At 40.4% G+C, this 24856-nt stretch overlaps 1 protein-coding gene across 4 annotated transcripts; it reads right to left on the reverse strand.

The window, feature by feature from the left end:
- Positions 1 to 24454, reverse strand: tuft1b (tuftelin 1b). Of its 4 annotated transcripts, none has more exons than XM_083925395.1 (12): positions 24216 to 24454; positions 12319 to 12399; positions 6549 to 6641; positions 6385 to 6447; positions 6234 to 6299; positions 4902 to 4991; positions 3927 to 4034; positions 2905 to 3128; positions 2454 to 2559; positions 2054 to 2137; positions 1347 to 1441; positions 1 to 1205 (listed from the first exon to the last, which is right to left on the reverse strand). In XM_083925395.1, the coding sequence occupies exons 1-12, from the start codon at positions 24270 to 24272 to the stop codon at positions 1133 to 1135; spliced, it is 1140 nt and encodes a 379-aa protein (XP_083781521.1). In that variant the 5' UTR covers positions 24273 to 24454; the 3' UTR covers positions 1 to 1132. The 4 variants fall into 4 exon arrangements, with proteins under 4 accessions (XP_083781521.1, XP_083781523.1, XP_083781522.1 ...); XM_083925397.1 differs by lacking the exon at positions 24216 to 24454 and adding an exon at positions 19958 to 20039; XM_083925396.1 differs by lacking the exon at positions 12319 to 12399.
- Between the last annotated feature and the right edge of the window lie 402 nt (positions 24455 to 24856).

Genomic DNA, 24856 nt, shown 5'->3' on the forward strand with positions numbered 1-24856 from the left:
TTTAATATTTACACTAGGGGGCAGTACAGAGTAAAGATGCAACAACGGAGATGGTAAAACTTCACAAATGCAACAATGGTTTAAGCAGGTATTTCATTATACTGAAATAAAATGTGACACAAAATAACAGACGGAACTTCAGTGTATGTCGACAGCGTTCACAGTAAATTGGTACTGAGTTATAAAAATACACACATCCTGGATTGCAAGTATTTTACAGAAGAACAGCAGAGTCTATACAAACAAAGTATACTGATGTAAGTAAGTGAACATGTTAAAGCAGAGTTGTTATTAAATACATAGCAAAAACAGGATATATAATAAAGGTGTTGAGGCAGCACATGGCAGTGTAGATAAGAAAACATCCACTAGCCTCTACAAGGAGCCTCTAATAAGTATTTTCCTGCATAACTAAAATAAAAAGGTAAAATGTCTAATATATAACACTAGCATTATTACTCTGATTATATCCAACCCACTCTAATGTCAGAGAAATATATTTAAGTTAAACATAAATCATATTTCAACAGCATGCCTGCCATTGGCATTGTGGTGCAAAGCACTGAGGAATCTGACCCTGAACTGAAGGCTGTAGGATAAAGATGTGCTGAGAACACTCACTCACTTTGTACAGTTGTCCCAATGTATACGTAACAGAGACATTTACAATAATAATCTTGACCCACCTGTTACATTGACCTGTTCAAACAGCTGATTTATATACAACATAATGAACTTTACTGGTCAACTTGCTGCCACTGCGTTGTCAAGACTTGCTGAGAGAATACGTACTGCACAGATTTGTGGCTTTGTAGATCGTTTACGAAGTGCATTGCACAGCTTCGTTTCCTTTTTAGGATTCTATCGTTAGATACTAGTTTGAATATTTCCTTTTTTCAGATTCTGTTTGACACAGAGAGAGCCAGTAAAAATATACAGAACAGCCTCAAAAGTAAATGAGGTACTAACAAAGGACCGATGTGCTTTGTCACCATGAAGTCTGTTAAGCCAACCTTTTTTAATGAACTGGAGGATGGTTAAATACATGTTAACATTGGTGGATGGTTAAATATATATTAACACTAATGGATGGTTAAATATATATTTAAAGTGGATTTGGTTGCAGTTCCATTCAGGACTTGATCTCAATGACTTTGATGAAGGGGAGGGTCTTGTTGGTCGGTGTTGACGGTGTGAGTGGTTTACTGCACAGAGGGGGAGAAATAGGGAAATGGATATTATGCAGTTTACGTTGACATTTGACTACAGCATGACTGGTGGAAAATAAACCCTCTTAGTAAGAGGAAATCAGCACTTTACTGTGAATCAGAAAAAGAGCGGCTCACCTGTAAACGACCTCTGGCTTGTTCTCAGTGGACGTCAGGGGCGGAGGGTCCTGGCCTGACAGGAAGTACTCCATGTGGTCATGCATTTCTCTGTTCTGCAGACAGAAAAGGGTTTGACACATTACAGTGTGTGCACTCAAGCACAGGTGCAATTACAGTAGCAGTAGTTTGAACGTTTTACATGCAGGACAACTTTTCCTCCTTTATGTGATTGGAAAATGATTTAGTCTATATGTATGGAGTGAATTTTGTAAAAGAACAATATAATAAATCTGGAACTATAAAGATGAAGAAAAAAAAGTATAAATATAAAAATATAAAAGACAAATAACTAAATATAAAATTAAAAAAAAAAATTTATTTTCCAATTTGTAAATTTATTTCTGTGTAATAATATACATGCATTCATTTTTGTATATTGGTCTGTATATTTATTTTATTTTTTTACTTAATGAAATGAATTTAATATTATTTCTTTATTTCCTAGTATTCTTTTCTGTATTTCTTTGTGTGCTGTGTGTGTGTGTGTGTGTGTGTGTGTGTGTGTGTGTGTGTGTGTGTGTGTGTGTGTGTGGCTTTAGCACAGAAAAGGAGAACTAAAAGGACAAATAACATGCTATAAAAAGTCAGAAGAACATTCAGTCATAATTAAAGTAGCCCTCAGTGATTCATTTAGATTCTAAGTGCAGTGACGTGAGGCTCCTGACCTCAGCTTCCAGGAAAGCCACCCTCTCCTCCAGATCCCGGATGAATCTCTCTCTCTCTTGAATGACCGTCCGGGAGTTCTGCAGCTGTATCAGCGACAAAACAGACAACACAAACAATGTGAGATGCTCAGGAGAAACGGCTCACTCGTCCAACGGGGGCAGAAGCAGCATCACTAATTCATGACAAGTGATTTTTGTTTCACCGCACGTTTCCTCTCGGCTCCGCTCCTGCGAATCAATTGCGCTTAATGTGTCTGCCTCCTCAAAATCTAATTTCCTCGTTAATGGTTTCCTGTGCAGTTGTGGGCACTGGAGCGCTCATTTGCGTGTGTGTGTGCGTGCGCGTGTGCATGTGCGTGCGCCCTCCACTGTTAGTCAACCTGCTTGTGTGCATAAATACCTGTTCGATCATGTGGCGGACTTTCCTCTGCTGACTCTTTAACATGTCGTCAAGGTGATGAATCTTTTCCTTCAGGATGGCCACCTCCTTCTCCAGCTTTTCACACCTGCAAACACACAAATATATAAAGAAAACTATGTCAAAACAAACAGCAAATTGATACATATGAAGTACAAAGCTATACCTTAAGAAAACTACTGAACAAGGTGTTTTGTAATTTTGACTAGAGGAGGTCATGCTATTTGTATTTTGCAGGTTGTTAATGGATAAAAAATTTCAAAATCATTTTATAGGATATAAAAATGGATGGATTTACCTCTAATTAATAGTGAAACAAATAACATTATTGGGTTCAGTATACTGTGTTTTCTGCGTAATTTCGTTTGTTAAAAAACAAAACACATAAAAACCAGTGGTTGCACTTTGGCTCATCCCTGTTTTTTCTTCTCACCTCTGCTTATGTTCCTCCCCCTCCTCCCTGTCTGCTCTGAGCTGCAGCAGCTCTATCTCCCCTGCAGCCACCTTGTCTTTGAGAAGGCCGCTCTCGATCTCCATGTTTCCCAGCAGCCTCTGCAGCTCCTCCACCTGCTGACCCCTCTCCTCCGACTGCTCCTCCGCCTTCTGCAGCCGCTCAGACTGCTCAGCCAGACGAACTCCGTGATCGCGTGACTCGGCCTGTGAGGGGAGCCACAGAGTAAGGACTTGTTTGGGGTTTCCTGTGATTAAATGAGTGTGGATACGCTATTAAAGGCTCAAACAATTACTGTTCTCAATTACTTTAGCTGATTAGACCACTGCTTAGGTGGAAGTTGTTTGGGGCTTGTCAACAGTTTGGTCAGATTATCTAAACCACTTCATTTGGAGGTAAAAACAAAAATGAGTACCATTGAAATGTTAACAGTGAGTACAGTAATAAAAGTTAAACTAGGGAAGTCTATAAACTGTAATGGATGTTTATAACAGATAGTTTGGTTTGTTTAAAAACTCTCAGATTGTCTTACTGCTTGAGTTTTCTTTTGACTTTTTATTGCAACTGTCTCAGATAACTTTTAAGTTGAGTATTTTTAAGTTCCCTACACAGCCATAGTCAACCAACCGAGGTGTTTATATCCTCTATGTTAGAGGAGACCTGCAATTAAGATAAAATACAATGACTGAGGACAAGTTAGAATTAAAATGATGTACAGTAAATGGTTCTATGCATCCGCCTGTTGTGTCAGTATTGTGTTGGGGCGACTAACTATAAAGAGGGTTTTAGTACAAGACCACCAGCCTATGGTAAATCGGTGGGCAATGTCCCCACATGACCTGACAGCTGAATGTGCTGCAGAGCAAAGACTCAAACAGTAGGGAATCACAGGATGAGTGATAACATCCAAAGATTGACAGATAAAGAGGACTATTAAAGGAAGAGGAGTGAGTCATAGCTGCAGGCAGGAATTCTTGTAATGTCACTCATCTCGTGAGACAAACCTGCAGTCTTTCCCTCTCCTCCTGATGCCTCTTCTCCATCTCCTTCAGCTGCGCGTACAGACGCTTGGTCGCCTCCCTGAGCCTCGCGCTCTCCTGATTATCCACGACCTGAGATTACAGGCAGACAGAAAGTGCCGTGCTCAATTAGGCTTAATGTGGCAAACTACTTGAACCTGAGAGCTAACACATCAGAGCGATCTGTTTGTGCATGTTTTAAAGGTTGCTGGCCTAACCTGAAGTATCAAAAGCATTTAGACAAGAAGCTGGACGTGCATTGCATTGTGCAGAGAAAACCTTTTTATCTCGGGGTTGTCTTTTAGTTTGGAAAAATACCTTTTCCAGGCAAACAATGCACTTTGCATTGCTGTATAATCTGACACCACTTAGTGTCAGCAGTGTAAATTGACCCTAGGTTACCTACATACCACACACACATGGCTATGGAAAGCCACAATACTTCCCTGCTCCTACACTACTAGATAATGGTAGTGTTGCAGGGGATGTTATGATGTTCAGAGTCTAGAATAATGCATGAGAAATACAAAATTGCGTGTGTGCGCGCGCGTGTGTGTGTGTGTATGCATGTGCGTGTGCGTGTGCCAGTGCGTGTGTGTGTGTGCGTGTGTGTGTGTGGGAAGTGTGTTCGAGTGAGCGCTATTAATCAAAATGTAAGTGAGCCCCTGCGCTGCGTGGGGTAAGCTTTGTTATCAGCTTCAGAGGGTCTGGCTCCATTTTCTGTGGAGCAGCAGGCAGCTGAAAAGTGTGAGTGCGAAACAGCTGGAGGGTAAGACATTTTTCCCATTATGAATGTTTTGCCTGTCATTTAAATAGAAATTTGAATGCATTCAAACTGGTTTCAGCTGAAATTGGTTTCTGCCATTCCCCTTGGCTCATTCATATTAAACTGATGAATGATCGGATCATAAAAAACACAGCAAACGGTAGTTAGAGAAGGCTGAACTGTGACGAGCTTACCTCAGCGTCTGACTCAATGAGAACAGTGCGACCATTGGTGACAGCTGGTTGGCTGCTGGGCGTGTTGACTTTGAAGCCATTAACTGGATACTGAAGAGGAGAGCAGAGGGTAGGGTAGTGGAGTCAGAGCTTTATTTCTCCTTTTACCCGGAAAATGTACAAATACTAGAATTGCTGAGAGATCACAGCACAACAGCTTAAGGAAACGGAAGCAGATGAAGGAAAGGATCGTCACCACTTTGACAACACGTACATTGAGAAACACCACAGACTGTGTAAAATATGGACGTAATCTGCGTGACGTCACTTTAGAGCCAAAAGGAAGTGGCAGTGCCCGACACCAATCAACTCCTGGCAAATCCTAAAAGAGGTGAATGAAGACCGCAGTCTATGCTCGACGCCTTTGACGACACCCATCAGGTCAATCAAAACTGCCAGGCCCTTAATTATGCATTACTTTAAGCCTTAATATAATTTCAACATGGGAGTTATATAAAAATGTAGTAGTAGTAGTATAAAAGGTTCATGAATGGAGAAATTACCTATAGAGACTAAAATCTTTTTTTGTACCAAGTTAGGCATTTTAACAAGAGGCTCTTCGGGCATTGACTCCCTTTGAGATCCAGTCTCAAGTTCCCCCTGCATCTTATGCGTTGGCTTCATTTTTCAGCCCTGGAGGTTGCCGCTTGAGAAACACGACAGTTACACTGTTGTAATGAATCATATTCTTGTATAAGCCAAGACGCTGTAGCACTTCTACAACTAGTTAAAAGTTTGGCTGCACAAACTTCACAGCGTCCCTGTTTTTTCCTGGTACTGGCATTGGTTCACTGCCTCCCTGCTCAATTTAGATTTGAATTTAAAATCTTTGTAATTACTTTTATGGCCGCACACAATTTGGCTCTACTGAAGGCCAGTAAAGATGCCATTTAAGGGCTCCTGCTTGTGCTCTGCTCAAAGTACAAGACTCATGGTGGTGACCAGGCCTTTACTGCCATGGCTTTCTTTGAGGGTCAGATCAGTAAACTTTGTGGATGCCCTGATTTGTCCTTATTATTTCACATTTTTTGATTGACTATGATTACATTTTTGTTGTAAAAGTGAAGCACTTTGTAACAAGTATTAAATGAATGTACAAAAGACTTCAGACACAAACTACAGTTATTTTTACAGTAGCTGAGAGAGCTCAACACACAACAAAGAAGCAAAATGTACACAGAAACCCAAACAAACAAGGAACATATATACATCTCCTTGACATCTGACAAACAATTATTTGTCTAATTCTCTCAGCGCTATAGTCAGGAAGACGTTAAAGCAGAGGGCGTGTACCTTGTTGTTATTAGTGTTCTGCCTGGCTGCCATCTGCTGTCTGAGAGTCTTCAGACAGTACCTCACCTAGAAACAAAAACAACAAAAAAGTGTTTAATTAGTTCTCCACCGTGGGTTGAATGTTGACTTATTCCGTCCGTCGCACACAGACCTCCTGAATCTGCGACACCTCATCGGTCAGCATCCTGATCTCTGGACGGGCTTCGAGGTAAACCTGGAAACACAATGACAGGAGTGTGTTGGATAACACAGGTGAGCACGCAGAAGGTGGACTGGCTCGTACACGCTCGTACACACCAAAATACGCTCACATACCTTAATGAGTTCAACTTTGTCTTCTGTGGGAGTGATAAGTGTTTCTTCCTGCTCCTCTGGTTTCTGTGGCAGCACTACTGCAATGCTGCTCTCCTGTGCGGGGAAAAAAGTTTAGTGAATGTCCCATCCTTCACTTCTTTCTCTCATTCAGTACAGGGCATGAGAAAACCGTGTTTGGTTTGTACCTTTGTAGGTACTTTGGGTTTAATTGGATCAATAGTGACTATCAAATGAAATATTTGATGAGGAAAATTAATAAAGAAAAATTACTAAAAATTAATAACTTCAATTTATTAAAAACGTCACACGGAGAACCAATCAAATATAGTGCCTTGACTCACGTTCAGATTATGAGACTGAGTATTCTCAATAAACTTACCGTTAATCAAGGAAATATTAGTTATCACCAATAATTATCAAAGATAATAATAAAAATGACTCTAGTCAAACCAGAGTTCCTCGGGGCACCACCGTCATAGACGGAGTGATAACTAATATTAAAGTCTCATTAAATATATTAAACTACTAATTAAGGGTTAAACACCGATAAATATAATAGTTTAATTAGTTGAAGGATTTAAGAAGTTCTTTTCTTAGTAGAAGCTGGCTCATTCATCTTTGTGTAATATCAAATAATCAGACATATGGTAAACACAAACATTTATTAACAGGTTAATAAATGCAACAAACAAAACACAATGAACTAACTAAAGCTAACAACAAACGTATGTTTGTGTGTATGTGTGTGTGTGTGTGTGCGTGTGTGTGTGTGTGTGTGAGAGAGAGGGACAAAGAGAAGAGGTGGGGGCTCGGAGAAGGTGTGAACACTCTCTTTGTTACACAAAGGCCGGAAGCCTGATCTCTCAGTTCTTATGACAAATTACAATGGTATCTAGCCGTTCATAAAGTCCTATAACATGTAGTAATGCCCAGTTGGTGATTAGTTACCAGTCCATGAGATAGGAGATGTTGCGCATTGCTTGATGCCAGTGGTTGGGTGAAGAAAGGAAGCTCCGTGGTGAAGAGGTTCTTGTCTTATTTGTGGCTCTTAGGCAAAAGAGGATTCGGATCGCTCTGTGCTGTGCTCAGTTGAGGATAACCGGTTGGTTAACCTTTGTGGTGATCCTACGCCATAGGCCAGGTCCAGGGCCGAGGGGACAGCGGGCAGCTGGTCTCCTGGATCCGCAGGGACGCGTAGAGTTGGAGAAGAGCAGGAGGATCCGGTCGAAAGATCCAGTAGAAAAGATTCAGTAGAAAGAGTCAGTAGAAAGAGAGCGAGAGATTGTGTGCTTCACTTTATATAGGACCGGATGATGTCATCACCTAGGGGTCAATTCAGCCAATGAACAGTTTGGGTGCCTTGGAGGATTCACACCTGGGTGTGACCTGTTGTGGGGGTGAAGGCATTTTGAGGTCTTTGTTCCAACAGGCTGTGGGTTCTACGTTTAATCAAACTGACAGTTCGAGTTAATCCAGAAAATGAACAATCATCTTTGGGCGCCGGTTGCACCTACATATCCCCCCGATGTCCTTGAGACTGCACCCGATGTGCGGTTTTAAGGGCATCTTTCACAGTCCATAGATGTACAGAGTTCATTTGTCAGTTCATTTAGTGTTTGCAACGTTTTGGGCAGTTATTTCACCAACTGGGAATTGGCTAAACACTACTAATATCTCGACTAGGCAAGAACAAAAGCTACAAAACTAAATCTAAACATGACAATGGGCACTATACGAAATACATAATAAACATTGTTTCTCAGCTACTCTTCAGGTTAGTGAGAACAGAAGTGTTAGTTATGTAAATGACTTGGGGTGAGATACAGATGAGATGCAGCTGTCAGTTGCATGAGGACAGTTGTATGATTGGTGTGTCAATCCAAGATGTGTCCTAAACTAGTGTTTACCAGTGAGCTTATTACAAAATACAAGGAGTTGATCCAAAAGTATTTGCAAAGTTTGTACAAGGTGTTAAGTCCAATTACAATTTGGGTCTTATTGAGTTTGCTGCGGCTGCTAACAAATCAAAGTTTACCAATTTAACTGTAAGAAAAGTAAGGCTGCTGAGATTGCATTAATCTTACTATCAGTGCAGACGGACTGTTACCTACAAAACCGAGAGGAACGGACTCTGGAGCTCTGTTGTTTGAAGTTCTTCTTAACTCGTGGCTCAGGGCTGTAACGCTGCCTGTAGCCGTGTACAGAAAGACACTCAGAGGCGCTGTCACTGTCGGGTTCTGAACTGCGGTCAGAGATGCTGTGGTCATCATCTGAGCAGTGGTTTGGCAGGTCATTATGCTGGGCCAGGATCTCAGAATATGGCCTTCTACAGCTCCTGCTCTGGGCATGACTATCCCGTGGCAGCTGGCGGACATGGCGTTTACGCTCTGCGTCCCTATGCTGTGTTTTGTCCCCCCCTTTCGATCTGTTCTGAGGATGGGGTTCTGAGACAGAAGGTCTGTGTGACCTCACGGTGTTTGAGCTGCTGGAAGCAGATGTTGTTTCCCTTGCTTTGCAATTGACAACAGTTTCCCAAGCCACCTGTGCTATTTTCCTAACCTCGTTAAGAGAGAGGTTATCTTTTCTTGTCTCAAGAATAACGTGTGTACGTATACAAGGATGAAGATTCTGCAAGTACAGGGACTTAAAGGTTGGGTTCTCTTCTAAGCCTGGTGCATTCCTTCCTTGGAAGTATACGTGTCTCAAACGTCTGTAATAGTCTCTGGGACTCTCTTGACGGGAATGTTTTATTTGACTAGCTGCAACCAAAGAAGAGATTTCGTCTGCAGTAGAAGCAAATTCTTCTGTCAGTGCATGACGGAGCTCATTGTAGTCATTTCTGACTCTGGCAGGTTGAGACTGTATAACTTTGCGGACAGCTTTTGAGCTGGTTTTCCACACAAGTTTAACTTTCTCTCTCTGTGTTGCATTGGGCAGGTCAATTAGATTTTGATCTAATTCCCTAAAATGGTCCTCAATGTTATGATCGCAGTTGTCTGGATCAAACACGTCCATATCTTTAGCTAGAAGCTCAAGCTCTTCAAGGCGGGGACATTGTGAGGTCACCGTTTGTGAAGGCAAGACTATGCTAGCTCTGTCATCACTCTCAAAGTCATGCAGTGAGGAGGTAGGGCAGGAGTGAACTTCCCTGGTCGGCTCTGGAGAGGGCGTTAATCTCTCATTGGGGGAGGAATCTGAATTTGAAAAGCCAGAATCAGCAAGGCTGAACGACTTTGGTGGGACAAGAGTTTCTGATCTAAGCCCTAACAATTCCTTTTTGTGGGAGAAGAGCTGTGACTCTGCTGAGTGCAAATCTTCTAAATAACGCAGGACTTTGTGATTTGCTATCTGAACTTCACTGATGAGATTAACATTTTGAGTTTTAAGGGATTCTATCTCCTTTTCTAATGCTATTTTGCTCTGACAGACAATGTTAATTTGCCGGTGGAAGTTCAGGAGCAAACATCTCACCACAGACCCTTTTGATGTGTCGCTGAGAAGGGAGTCTATTTCTTTCCTGCACTCACTTAAGTTCAATGTGTTAATGAACTCAGGGTAGCCAGGTTTAAGGCTCTGTGCTAGGGAAGAAATGAAATTCTCTACACTTGGGTTCTCCATTGTGTTAAAATGGAAGGTGAGATTAAACTTGTTGTCTAGTACAACAATGCAATTGTTTTGGCTCTGGTGTTGCTTGGCAAACACCTTGTGATGTAAATTGGGTAGTACACTAGCCTAAAACAACAGTTCCTCTGATCTACACTTTGTGGGTAGCTTGCTTCCTGCACGGGGAGGGGCAACTACAGCACCATGTGGTTCTGGGACCAGAATTTACACTAACTGAGATGCAGGGCAGTCAGTCAGGGAATAATATCTATAAAGTACTACTCAAGCTGAGACACGTGGAAGAAACAGCTGGGCATGTAACTTTATTTCACAGGGGCTGGTAGCACACTGTGGCTCTATCTATCTCCACTCAGGTTGAAATGCAAGGCAGTTCCAACAGTTAAAACTCTCGGGTTCATAGGGCCGTGGGCACGCTATGAGTTTAGGGGAAGGAGCACTTAATTTAGCAACACTTATGACAAGACTCATTAAATTGCATTGAATATGTGATATTCAAATGCAAAACCAAACTTCAATAGCTAGCAGCAATAGCAAAATCTTAAGGGTAACTATCAGGCTTACAGAGGTTATCAATATTCTCAAATCGCTTTAGCTAAATTTGGAGAATTAATCAAATAACACCACTTTGTACTTGTTAGTAAGTACAGCTGGATGTCTACTCCTGTGGAAGACAAGTGGGGTTAAATGGAACGACTTTTGGAAAATTTTGGACGAAAATCCAAAAATTGTTAAATGTCCAAAAATATGACCAATATTAATATCACACAATTATGAATTATTGCCAAGCCAACATAACTAAGCCTCACACGGGGCACCAATGTAGGTACTTTGGGTTTAATTGGATCAATAGTGACTATCAAATGAAATATTTGATGAGGAAAATTAATAAAGAAAAATTACTAAAAATTAATAACTTCAATTTATTAAAAACGTCACACGGAGAACCAATCAAATATAGTGCCTTGACTCACGTTCAGATTATGAGACTGAGTATTCTCAATAAACTTACCGTTAATCAAGGAAATATTAGTTATCACCAATAATTATCAAAGATAATAATAAAAATGACTCTAGTCAAACCAGAGTTCCTCGGGGCACCACCGTCATAGACGGAGTGATAACTAATATTAAAGTCTCATTAAATATATTAAACTACTAATTAAGGGTTAAACACCGATAAATATAATAGTTTAATTAGTTGAAGGATTTAAGAAGTTCTTTTCTTAGTAGAAGCTGGCTCATTCATCTTTGTGTAATATCAAATAATCAGACATATGGTAAACACAAACATTTATTAACAGGTTAATAAATGCAACAAACAAAACACAATGAACTAACTAAAGCTAACAACAAACGTATGTTTGTGTGTATGTGTGTGTGTGTGTGTGCGTGTGTGTGTGTGTGTGTGAGAGAGAGGGACAAAGAGAAGAGGTGGGGGCTCGGAGAAGGTGTGAACACTCTCTTTGTTACACAAAGGCCGGAAGCCTGATCTCTCAGTTCTTATGACAAATTACAATGGTATCTAGCCGTTCATAAAGTCCTATAACATGTAGTAATGCCCAGTTGGTGATTAGTTACCAGTCCATGAGATAGGAGATGTTGCGCATTGCTTGATGCCAGTGGTTGGGTGAAGAAAGGAAGCTCCGTGGTGAAGAGGTTCTTGTCTTATTTGTGGCTCTTAGGCAAAAGAGGATTCGGATCGCTCTGTGCTGTGCTCAGTTGAGGATAACCGGTTGGTTAACCTTTGTGGTGATCCTACGCCATAGGCCAGGTCCAGGGCCGAGGGGACAGCGGGCAGCTGGTCTCCTGGATCCGCAGGGACGCGTAGAGTTGGAGAAGAGCAGGAGGATCCGGTCGAAAGATCCAGTAGAAAAGATTCAGTAGAAAGAGTCAGTAGAAAGAGAGCGAGAGATTGTGTGCTTCACTTTATATAGGACCGGATGATGTCATCACCTAGGGGTCAATTCAGCCAATGAACAGTTTGGGTGCCTTGGAGGATTCACACCTGGGTGTGACCTGTTGTGGGGGTGAAGGCATTTTGAGGTCTTTGTTCCAACAGGCTGTGGGTTCTACGTTTAATCAAACTGACAGTTCGAGTTAATCCAGAAAATGAACAATCATCTTTGGGCGCCGGTTGCACCTACACCTTGCTGCTGTGCCGCTCCGAGGGGCAGCCTGACTGATCCTGACTTTGAAGAGTGAGTCTAAGCCGCCTGCTGCATCGGACCTGAAGTGAAAAATGAAGGAATTAAAGAGGAACTACATGACTAAATGGAGCTGTGGGGATTTTGACAAAAACAACCAATGAAGAGAAAGGAGAGGGGCTCAAAAAGAAAGTCACCAGTGAGAAAGAGGGTGGAGCATAGAAAGAAAAGCCGTACTTTTTGCCATTAAAACTTCCCCATACTGAAGTTCCTCTGAGGATGCCGCACTGTTAAGACACAAAAAGCCTAGCAACCGTCACTGAGGAGACATTTCCATTCCACCCTCAGGGCAACGTCTGGTGATCGTGACCAAAAACTCACTGGAGCAAATGAAACCAGTCCAGCAGGGACCAAAATACCCATACTCTAAACATCCGTGACTGCTGAATGAGTCACTTTCAATCTAACACAATGTTGCCTTGGAAATAAAAACGGATCATGTGAGAATTTGACAACTTCACTAGAAAATAGTGAGTAACAACAACACACTCTCTGGTATTTCTGGCAGATGGTCTGACTTGGCCCACAAGATTGGGTGTTTATTCTACTTTTATCTATATAGCCCCTATATTTGTTTAAAAGATGTTTTTTTTAATGGTATTGCAGATTTTATGACACGTATTCCTGATCAATGACTGCAGGCTTTCACTGGAAGTGCATACTGCTATATGTTGATCATAGCCATTTACAGAAAGTCCATTGATATTGATTTATTTTATGCCCTAGATCTTTATCTATCTAGGCCTGTGAATGTTCTCATTCGTCCAGGTCATCGTTATCCTCAAAGCAAATTCAGTCAAAAGCAACTGGACTTGGTTATTTGTCCAGGAAGACGTTTCACCTCTCATCCAAGAGGCTTTATCAGTTCATGTACGTATCTGACCAGGCTGGGACTGGTCCAAACGTCTGGTGTGGAGATCCAGGTATTTAACCTCTCACAAGGCCGATGATGTCACTGGAACCCTTTGTGCTCCAAGTGCCAACGGCCGTCGTTAGAGTGGCAGTCGTTGGTGGGAAGTTGGTTTCGACTTCGTTCGTGCTCTTTTGAGTCTATTGAGTCTATCTATCTAGAGCTTCTGAGAGCATCCACTGAAAATGTCCTAATGTTCACAGCGCAACAGAGCACACCACTTTTTTATTTTTAAACAACATTTCTTAAGACAAAAAAAAACAGTTATTCAGATTTGATGTTTCAGAGACAAATAATCTAATAGACAGTCAATAATTCGACAACTGGATTTAAAAAATGTCCAGCTGAGAAATGTATAGTTTTGTAGGATACCGCCTTTTAAAAAATGAGATGACAGTTGATATCAGTTGACAGTCAAACGCAGCTGTCCTTTTTTAGACCAGATATGTTTTTACATAACAAAGTACAACCTTTCCCCAAAGCAAATACCTGCTTTGACCTTACATAATCCCCCTTGGCAACGCCCATTTAAGTAAGTGGAGGAATGCCGCCACACAAATTGTGTTGCCTTTTCTTTTTACGTGCAAAGAAAACAAACTAATCCCATTTGCAGATGGGGAGATAAAAGTCCAGGTACAGGTGAGTTATGCAAAAGTTGGATTTTTATCGTATCACCAACCTAAATTTTGCTTAATCCTAGACTATGTGGGGTTATGTGGTTGTGTATGCAATTGTGTATATATGTCCTCTTATGTACAGTATGTGCTGGTGTAGCTTATATGTAATGTGCTGTAGCTGTTGTTTGCAGTTTGCCTCCACCCTGAAGTACATGACGTCAACAGTGATGTTGATATTATCAGTCATTATTCAAAAGCCTATAGGCTATTTTACTTTGTAGCTGACGCCTAGAGTTTAAGTGCTGATGAAAGTAACCGCCGCAGCACAATAAAGTAAATTAGATCAGAAATCAGACCAAAAGCCAAACTGTGCAAATGGCACGTAATCCAATAGCCAAAAGCAAAAAGCAACACAAACAGCATATCCTGTAGATGTTTGCACTGTAATTATCTTAATTTCTTTCTTGATTTCTAAAGAATTACATGGAAATGGGTGGGAACCCTCAGAAACACACATGCTCAGTTAGTCAGAAGACTAAATCAGAGGGAGCGTTTGTTTGGAGGTTATACTGTAGCTTCGGTGCAGTAAGGTGTTAACATTTACAGGTGGAAGCTGAAACTTCACTCATAAAAATGTGTTTTCCAGGACCAGCGTTTCATTTTCAGTCAGAGGTATTTTTACACGTTTCACAGGCAGATGAAACACTTGCATGGTACTTAAACTGCAAGAGAAACAGATGCTGCTCCTGTGTCTTGAATCATGCTAAAAGGGCGTCAAGAATCTTCTTGGGCTTAATCATTTCACCTGCATAATGGTTTACATTCACACCCTTTAATTTGCTCCTTAACAACAGAAACACATGTGACAACAACACGTTTTAATAGCGTCACCCAGTAAACTGCAAGACCATGTTGTCATGACAGCACAGTGATGCAGCATGTATCAACAGTTCACTTAATAAAAGCACTTTACACACCTTTAATTGCTTTCTGTGAGAATAACACCTGTGTTTACAGTGCAGGAATCATAGAGGCACCGCCACGTTCTCCACATACCACAGTCTGTTGGCAGCTTTATGTTTATTGCACTGCTGCGACAATAACAACTTCAGAATCGGAATGGGTTATTAACGCCAAGTGAATTTTCACATACAAGAAATTTGCCTTTGTGTTCAGTACGCACATGATTTAGTGACATGAACACGTGAACGTGACATGAGAATATAGAAAGTATCCCAACCAGAATAATATATTCTGCACTTAGTTTCACAGTTGACAGCTAGTACCACCAACAACAAACTCCATTCAACCGTTCCTTCTCTCCTACTCTCCGGGGAAAAGCCCTTTACTAAGGAACACCAGGACAGTGCAGTCATCTGGAAACACATTAACTATCAGTCAGTGACTGAATGTAACAGCTCTGTGACAACTTCACACAACAGCAACACCCTGCACAGAGGCCCGGAATTTATAAAAGCGGTCTGTGGCACTTTTGATGACATTAGGACATTAACAATGACACGAGGGGCCTGCAGATCATGATGTTAAATCACGAAAAATGGGCAAAATGGCAAAAATGGCAACACTATTGTTTTTATAATTACTGTTCAACATAAGGAGTGTTTGCATGTTGTGTGTCTCTGTGAGTTATATATTTCTATAGATCTTCTTATTGTTGTGTACAAGATTCCAATCAAATGTTAAGAAAATGACTAAAAGAGATAGATGATACTCTTAATTGTTTTGTTACCTCAAGTGTGTGTTTGTGCATGCGTGTTCGTGACTCTGACAAAAAAAACAACCTGCATGTGAATGGGTGGTAACAGTTTTAGTGATTTAGGAGTGTGTGAACGTGCCTACCATAACTGACACAAAGCAAAGAAAGGCGGCCCGGCGCGGCAAACGAGGGTAACACATTTGGTTACTTACGTAACCCATCTCTCTGCTTTACAAGCCAAACTAAATGGCCCAGCTGGAATGGCAGATATTTGTGTGTAAATGCAACGCCTGAAAACCATCAGAGACAGTGACAGGCAAGCCGACATTTCATTCTGTGCTCGAGGGCTTCACACAGAGCATAATGGTGCAGACACACCCTGGGAGGTGCTTACTGCCCACAGAAACATAATGTTCTGCGCCTCACCACACGCTATCCATCTGTGTTTCTTTGGAACCAACTCCAAAGACACGTTTACAGTTCAGGCATGTGCGTGACGTTCATCCACAACTTATTAATAAGCACATCTGAAAAGTAGGTCACAAATAATAAGCAGCTGTTTTATAAATTGGAAGCAAATTACAGGTAGATTAAACAGTGCTGTAGTACTGAATGCCTGAGGAGTTTCCTCAACAGCAACAGCAGCATGTTCACCTAACATGTATCTCTAAACTGTGGTGATGCAGACACTGAGTGCTGAAGACCAAAGAGATCTCTGAAAATCATCAAACGTGTCACCAAATTTCAGCAAAACAAGATTCTGAAGCATTATCATCTTAAAATCCTTGATTATTCACATTGCAGTCAACAAAATGCAGAGGTCAACGATTATTGATGAAAGGGAGGTTGATTGGGGACCACTCCTACACAAAGTGGTTATTATGGGTCATTACAAGCCAAAAGGCCAGTACATGCAAAGTTAAATTAAACATTGAATCACTGCATACCTTTGTGGTCCTTGCCTGCCAATTAACATAACTGTTAACTGTTGTTAAGTTCTGATGTAACAGCTATTATATTAATGTATTGACAAGAAAAAAACAAGAGACTTTATCCAGAAAAACACCCTCATATCCCTTATCACACACTTTTCCCAAGTAATACTGGTTTAACTGTCATATGACCTCAACGTAATACTTCTCCCGCTTGCTCTCTGCTGCACGGACATGTTCAAACTCACACATTACTGTGCATAATGTGAAAAGACCTTTCATCTGCTCTGTGCATTTACAGGGAAATTAATATCTGACTCCATTGTTGAGTGCAGTTCCAGTAAGCTTGTCTGTGCAGCTCCGGAAACACCTAACTTCCATTTCTAAAGAAGAAGAGAAGAAACCTTCCCTTACAAACACAGAGGCTGTGAGGTTAAGTGGTAGCCCTGGGTATAAAACCATTTCAAAATATCTCCAGGCTAAATGGATCTAATTAAAATGGCTTAAGAGACTTTATATCAATACCAGTAATTGAGGTGTTCAGCTGTATATCATTGACTGATGTTAATCACACTCATGAGTTTGATAAGATCAACAGACGAACTTTGTTAATCACTCCACATGTGCATAACACTTACGCTTTCTACTGGGAAATCAACGCAACATTGAATGCATTCACATTTACTTAAGAAATAAAGTACAACTGTGCATCCTATTCATTTACACAAGGCACTGCAAATAATCTGCACTGATTGTGTTTAATGTACTCCAGGTAATAAACAACTTATGAAAAAAAAGCATTTGATCAAAGCAATGAACCAATTTTGCTGGGTCAGAAGCACCTTAGCATCCTCTGTGCTGCCAGTAAACACCCATGTCAGTGTTTTTCATTAAACTGTAGGTATGTTGGTCAAAACACCTCTGCCTTATTTGACAGATCACTGCAGGCCTCCAATAGGTTGTCTCCAAAGGTATCAAATTGATTTAAGAGGAGTGAAAAACAATGCAGAGGTGCAAATGAAGTGTTAAAATAAACCTTCTGGTAAATAATCTGCCACCGAATCTTTTTCACAGGTCAGTAAACCCTAAGGGAGAGTCTGTTTTCTGTCAGTCCTGCTTCTTCCCTATTGGATAACAGAGCAGGACCATAGCTACTTAACACATCTTTAGTCATCTGTAACTCGAGCTCTGAGGTGGGAGTGCTACTGAGGACTAAGCAAAGAGCAGTAGTACAAATCAATAACGCACAGACTAAAATACAGTAAGGCTGCAACTAACTGTAATTTTCATTGCTAAATAATTTGATGATAGTTTTCTTGCTTACATGATAAATGGTTTCGTCTACCTACAATCCAAGGTTGTGTCTTCAAAAGTCTTTTTTTCTGACCAACTGTCCAAAACCCAGATATGTTCAGTTTACTGCCACATGAAACAAAGAAAAACAGCAAATCCTCCTGGAACCAGAGGTAATGTTTGCCATTTTGCTTTAAAAAATTACTTAACGGTTAATCTGCTTAAAACACAAAATCACAAAATATGAAAATAAATTGCTCTTTTGATTAATCAATGAACTGTTTCAGCTCTAACGTGCAGAGGTTTACAGCAGAGTTGCATATCAATAAAACAATGAGGTAGCAGAGCGAAGTAGATTACACAAGAAACACGAGAAGACTTCAATAGTGTAATGGAGAAGAGCAGAGTGAATTAGAGCACAGTAAAGGAGATGTTATCTCTGACACTTCGGCATTCAGGGGAAAAATTGACACTGCAGATAAGATCCTGCACTGTTAATATGAAAACAGCTGACTACACATCTGTACACAACGTGACTCTTGTTTAGGTGACATCACTGCTTCCCATCAGTGTCCGTGCTACAACGGCATCCTCATACCAGTCAGTGACTTCCCACAATCAATACAGGACCATCCAATCCCAGTTATCAAGCTACAAACTCCTCCATGACTGTTGTTTACTGATCACGTCATCACTGCTGTACGCAGCTGTAATGGCAGATTGATGCTGAAGAATAACAATTATTAAAGGGTCAATCGAAAATTGATCAAAAATGAGCTTTCACTTTAAATCAGGGAGGGCAGCCCTGCTCCTGGAGGGCCACTGTCCTGCATGTTTTAGGTTTCTCTTTGCTCCAACACACCTGATTCTGATGATTTGCTCGTTATCAAGCAGCTGAAGCTGGTCGCAGGTTTGATAATCATCAGGCTCAGGTGTGTTAGAGCAGGGAGAAACCTAACACATGAATGACAGTGGCCCTCCAGGAGCAGGACTGCCCATCCCTGCTTTAAATGATCCAAATCAAAAGCTGCTATGACAATTTAAATTTGACCACATGGCCTTAAAAGTCACGTGACCAATGTAGCTCCTCTTTTTACAGAATAATTTAAAAATGTAAACAGTTTTCCGGGCATAAAGCGAATAGGCTGCTGATCTTTGCGAATCAAGACTTGATAGTCGTGAGAACTGGAAAAAAAATGTCAAATCCAAAATGAAATTGAATCGTGAGCTTAAAGTCAAATTGAATGATGGATTTGACGAATCCTGACAGCCCTTCTACTGACCCAATCATTGTAACACGCTGAGAAAGTAGACTAGTATATGACTATTTGCACCAACACCAGTATCTACATTCTCGTGTGTCTGTGCCAACAGAGATCACAGCAGCGTGTGAAGTCCATCCATCTCTGAGTGCAGACAAAACACAGCAGTTTTATTACCAAGCAACACAACAACACATGCTGTGAATGATAAGAAAAAGTCCTAAAACACTTAAAGTGACATGGTAGATAGTGGATATCAGCAAGTTCTGCGTCAAAACCAAACCACATGTTAATTATAAATGATGAATACCAACAGCATGTGTCACCAAGGCAACAATAAATGACTCAAGTTTTCATAGCACAAGAAGTAACTGACAAATGGGAAGATCTCCACAAACTCAATATTTCCATTCAGGTGGTCAGTGTCAAATAACATGATATGAAATCATAGAAATTCAGATTGAACAAAATGTTTGACTTTAGAGCCTTGTCCTTGTATTCAATTTTATCTACAGTGCTAAATCATAACAAAAGTTATCTCAGGACGCTTTACAGAGTAGGCATAGACCACACTCTATGACTTATTTATGATTTATGATTTATGATTAATATAATACAATAAAAGGGTAAATGAATGTCTCTATGTACAGAATATGTTTAAGTATCTCTTTTTGGACTGGTTCAACCTGCGTGTGGGAAACAAGTTCCCAACGAAGTAATGAATCACATAAGCAAACATTTACAAAGCAGACAAAACAACAACTGCAAGTACCATCATGCACTCCACCTCGTATCAATCCAAATTCAAACCCTTTCAATTTATCTCACAGCAGATCCCTCTGATATCTACCTGAGCAGATGAAGCTGTCGGGGGGCTCTTCCTGATGATGTTCAGGCAGCTGTGATCCAGACTGTCTGTGTCTTTGTGACTAAGTGCGTGGGAAGCCAAGGCTGTCTTGCCTTACATGGCTGGGTGAGGCTCCACCAGCTGCCCAACCCTTTTTTTTCTCCTCCAGATTGTTCTCCAGTCAGAGAGCTACAGTGTACAGTGCCAGTCCAATGAGCCGCACTGTTGTTAGCCTCCCCTGCAGGACTAAATGCCAAATACACAGTGGAAAGAACTGGAGGGGATATTTCTCTGATTGGATTATAAACAGTACTGAACAAAAAGGTTTGTTGATGGTGAATCTAAACTGCATAACTGCTTGAAAGCCACCTTTAAAGTGTGATAAGCAGACTGATTTTGCCACATTTTAATTGACAACCATTCAGGTCTGAAGCAGCCTTTTATCTACAGCACACAGTGTCATCCATTCAAAGTAAATGAGTGATTGGATTTAACTTTAATACTCAAGTTTATGCAAACACACACTAGAACTAACTGAGGACAGTAAGTGACCAATAGATAACACTGTGGGATGAAGAAGGCTTTATCTGCCACATGGTGACGGTGGTAGGTAGCAGCACTCTGAGGAATGTGTGGTGTGAGTTATATAAGAGAGATTAATGGAGCGTCTTTTTATAACACTGGCACGGTCAATGTGTGCAGTGTAAACAAAACTGTGCAAACAAAGTCAAATGCCACTGTCCAAATATGTTCATGCTTTTGTGTCTCTAACTACCTGGAACTTTATACATTAAACTTTCCATCGCCGAAATGAACTTGTTTTCATTACAGCTGTAAGAGTATAACAGGGCTGCAACTAACAGTCATTTCCTTGTTGATTTAAAAAAAACAAACCTGTCGTTTTTGATTCGTTGTTTTGAGCTAAAACAATCGGTCAACTAACTGATTAGTCGATAGACAAAGACAGGAAATAATTTAGCAACTATTTTGATGATGGTTGATGTGAAATGAGAAAAGTAAAGTAAACTGAGCATCTTTGTGTTCAGGACTGTTGGTCGGACAAAACAAAACAGTTGAAGCCTGTGAATGTTCTCATTCGTCCAGGTCATCGTTATCCTCAAAGCAATTTCAGTCAAAAGCAACTGGACTGGTTGTTTGTCTAGGAAGACGTTTCAGAGGCTTCATCAGTTCATGTACGCATCAGACCAGGCTGACCAGTCCCAGCCTGGTCAGATGCGTGCATGAACTGATGAAGCCTCTTGGATGAGAGGTGAAACGTCTTCCTAGACAAACAACCAGTCCAGTTGCTCTTGACTGAAATTGCTTTGAGGAAAACAGTTGAAGCTGTCACTTTGGGGAATTGTGATTTTTGTGATTGAGATTTTTGGGCATTTAATTGCTCAAACAATTAATTGATATTTAAGCAAATTAAGCAAACACAGTGCAGGAGGAGGGCCTTAAATTTCTTGTTTTGTCAGACTAACAGTCAAAACCCAAAGGTCACATTTGAGAGGTTGGAACAATTCATTGAAAGTTTTAGTAATAAATTCCTTAAAATTGTTGTTAAATAAGTTCTTTCAATAGTATAAGCAAAGAGCAAACTTGCAATGTGTGCAGGTGTGTACTAAAGGCCCTGTAATTTATCATGCTATTATATAATATATTATATAACATAGCAGCTAATCCTTTTGTTGGTGTGTGCAATGCAAACATGCCATTTAATAATGTTCGTCACACAAAAAACTCTCCAAGTGGATCTCTCTTATGTAGCGGTGCAAGTTTACCCTGGAGTTGACAAAAAAAACAACAATCCAGCTGAGCTATTTTAATAAAATCCTCCCTAGACCAATACTGCTCTTCCCAGCATGTTCTCACGGCACGCCAGAACACACTAAACTTGAACGTCATTTGTCAAGATCAGGAAGGAACCATTAAACTCCTAAATGTGCTTAAGTGGGATGAAATAGGTTTCCCAGTGTAAATAGTGGTTTGTGGAAATGAGTGGAAAGTTTGTGTTTACAGCGATTTCCAAAATGTAAAGCCAGGAAATAAGTCGGAAATCCTCCTCTAATCATTTATTCACTTTTTGTTTCATCAGAGTTAAAGCCCATCAAAGCTTGAAGTTGCCAAGAATCAATTTGCAACACGGGCATCAGTCTAGGCACGACTCTGTATTTCTGCTCCTCCTGCCAGATATCTGCATAAACAAAAGGATCTGTTGATTCATGCCGTCCTCATGACGCACATGCAGCATTATACCAGGACATAATAACACTTATTACCTGAATGGTTTAGGCATATCAATTACTTTAACCATGATCTGAAAAAAGGAAGGTGATGTTAAACCTCTCAGTTTGTATTTCTGTCACTTTGGTAAATATCCATTAGACTTTGGTATCAACAATGAAGTGTATGATGACTACACAGTGCAAGAAAACGGGTTTTGCACAAACTGGATCACACCTCACAGAGTCAGATAAATGTAACTGAGATAAGATAAGACAGAAAAAAACAACAACATTGTTTGACTTCCAATGAAAAGAGGAGATATATCAATCTAACGACCAGGAAACAGGTTTAAGCCTGGAACCCACTGTAAATTCTACATTCTGGAACACCAGTCAATTGTTTTATCAACTTAATAAAGTTCTAGAACAACAAGTTAGAACTCTACAGTTATTCTTACGCTATAAAAACACGGCTGGAGGGCATAATAATTTAATTTACCTCGAATGATCTTTCAAGGAGGGCGTTCACTTCACTGGATTTGACACATAAAGTCATTCGTATATCAAGCTTTGCTGTGCGGTGGAAGAGCAAGCACTGCTGGCTCTTCTTCTCTGTGTTTGCATATTAAAATACGGGCTCCATTATGATCTTCAGAGGAAAAAAAGGAGGTTAAAGTTCCAGTGAAAGTGCCATGTGTACACAGTGACACATCCCTGCAGGGAAAGTTACCGATAAGCGACTTTCAACTTATGCAACATGTAGCAGTGTAATCCAGCAGCTCCACCTGATATTTGACCTGCATGAGTATTTCATTATAATCAAATCAAATCAAATCAACCTTTATTTGTATGGCGCTTTTCATACAGAAAAGTATCGCAAAGTGCCTTACAGAGATGTACAGAAAAAAAGAAATAAAATCAGGAGAAGGAAGTTAAAAGAACCCAACCCTCCCACAATCATGCACAGAGACATACACAAATATATATACGTTCATACACACATTCACACATACACACACAGCCACGCTGACACACAGACACCCACACTCACACCTACACAAACACTAGCTGTCACTACAGAGACATGGCCGGGCAGCGAGACCTGAGGTACAGAGGAGGCTAGGGGAAGCTACCTTTGGGGGGCCAACCACACCGGGATAATGATACATAACATGCAAAAAGGTATTTGTATTGAATTCAGTGACCGTTTAGTATAATTCTTATATATCTATGGTCAGGTAGATTAATTCACTTGTGTTTTAAACTGCTGTAATTTGATTTAAATTCAGCCATATCGTCACTGACAACACTTAATAATGTCACAGTGTATATACTTAATAGCATGAGTGACACGCTCCAGCTATAGGCTCCTATAATGACAAGGACTTCTGGCCATGATTGTCAAATTAGCTTTGTGAAAAATACACATTTGAGTTGATGCTTGTCGTCAAACAAGTATGTTTTGTTTCTGCACTCATATTCAATTCAATTCAATTTTATTTACAGTGCCAAATCGTAACAGAAGTTCTCAAGACACTTTAAATATAGAGTAGGTCAAGACCACACTATGTGACTAAGCATGTGCATGAGCATGTGGTGCTGAAATGAAACACTACATTTTGTAATACCAATGAGGAAACACAGGTAAATCCAATATGGCGACTCAAACTCTTATTAAAATGTGAATTAAAATTACATTTATTTTCCTTTAATAGCCTATCATTAATTAAAAGGTAAAATTTTCATTTTCTAAAATTTTATTTTTCTGTGCAGTTCACTTTCATGTGGGAACGTGCTCAAAACAATATGTAAAAAAGGAAAATAGCCAAATAGTCTGTTGCTACAATTAGTTTTCTAACATTATCCCAGCTGTGGATCACAATAAAGTGAACTGCGTCAGTCCAGTGGAACCACGAAGTCACTTTAAACGCATTATTGTGTACCATAAGCTCATTAAAGTTAAATAAAACCCCACAGGTATTTAAACTGTGTGTCATTATGAAACACTTAAACTAGTTTATATCATCACTCACGTTCGCTGTGTTGTCCTCTTCTCCATTTCCCTCAGTGCGCGTCACACCGCCGCTCATCTTCTCAGTGGGAAATAAAAGCGACACATGACAGTAAATGAGAAATTAAAGTAGCAGAAAGTCTCTGTTGTTTCCTGTCTGTCAGTGTTTGAAACGCTGCATCTCGTCAACAACAACAACAACAACAGTTGGACACTTGCAGCTGAGTGCAGAGACACCTGGAGCCTGTTGCGTTGCGTTCACTGTCGGTCCAGGTAATAAAACTGAACCCTGCAGGTCTTCAACAAGTCTGCGCCTCATTTCAAAGGAATGCGCTGAATCATAAATCAGGATGTGAGAAGCAGGAGCTGTTTCCTACTGTTTTTGTTTTGTTTTTACAGTAAAACATTTGAATATTTCTTGTCTTATTTTCATTTATTTTTTATCATTTTCATATCTGACGACCTCTTCTCCTCTAGCTTTATCCACCTACTGTCACTTTGACCTGGGATATAAGGGACATACATCCACTATGGATTTAGTAGTTTATATAAAACATTTATGCACACTGGTGTAAGTTAAGGTGCAGTGGACATAGTGAAACAACGCCTGCAGTGCTGTAATTATAGGAAATCATTAAAAACACGATTTCTAAACAGTTTTGA

This window comes from Echiichthys vipera, assembly GCF_963691815.1.
Source record: "Echiichthys vipera genome assembly, chromosome: 13".
NCBI lineage: Eukaryota > Metazoa > Chordata > Actinopteri > Perciformes > Trachinidae > Echiichthys > Echiichthys vipera.

What these genes read in the sequence shown, in the direction of transcription:
- tuft1b (XM_083925395.1), bottom strand. Translation starts at nt 24,272, where the DNA reads ATGAGCGGCGGTGTGACGCGCACTGAGGGAAATGGAGAAGAGGACAAC. An exon ending in TCATTGAGTCAGACGCTGAG is followed by an intron (nt 4,035 to 4,901) that starts GTAAGCTCGTCA and finishes CTGTAATCTCAG; the next exon opens with GTCGTGGATAATCAGGAGAG. An exon ending in TCCGCCACATGATCGAACAG is followed by an intron (nt 2,138 to 2,453) that starts GTATTTATGCAC and finishes TCGCTGATACAG; the next exon opens with CTGCAGAACTCCCGGACGGT.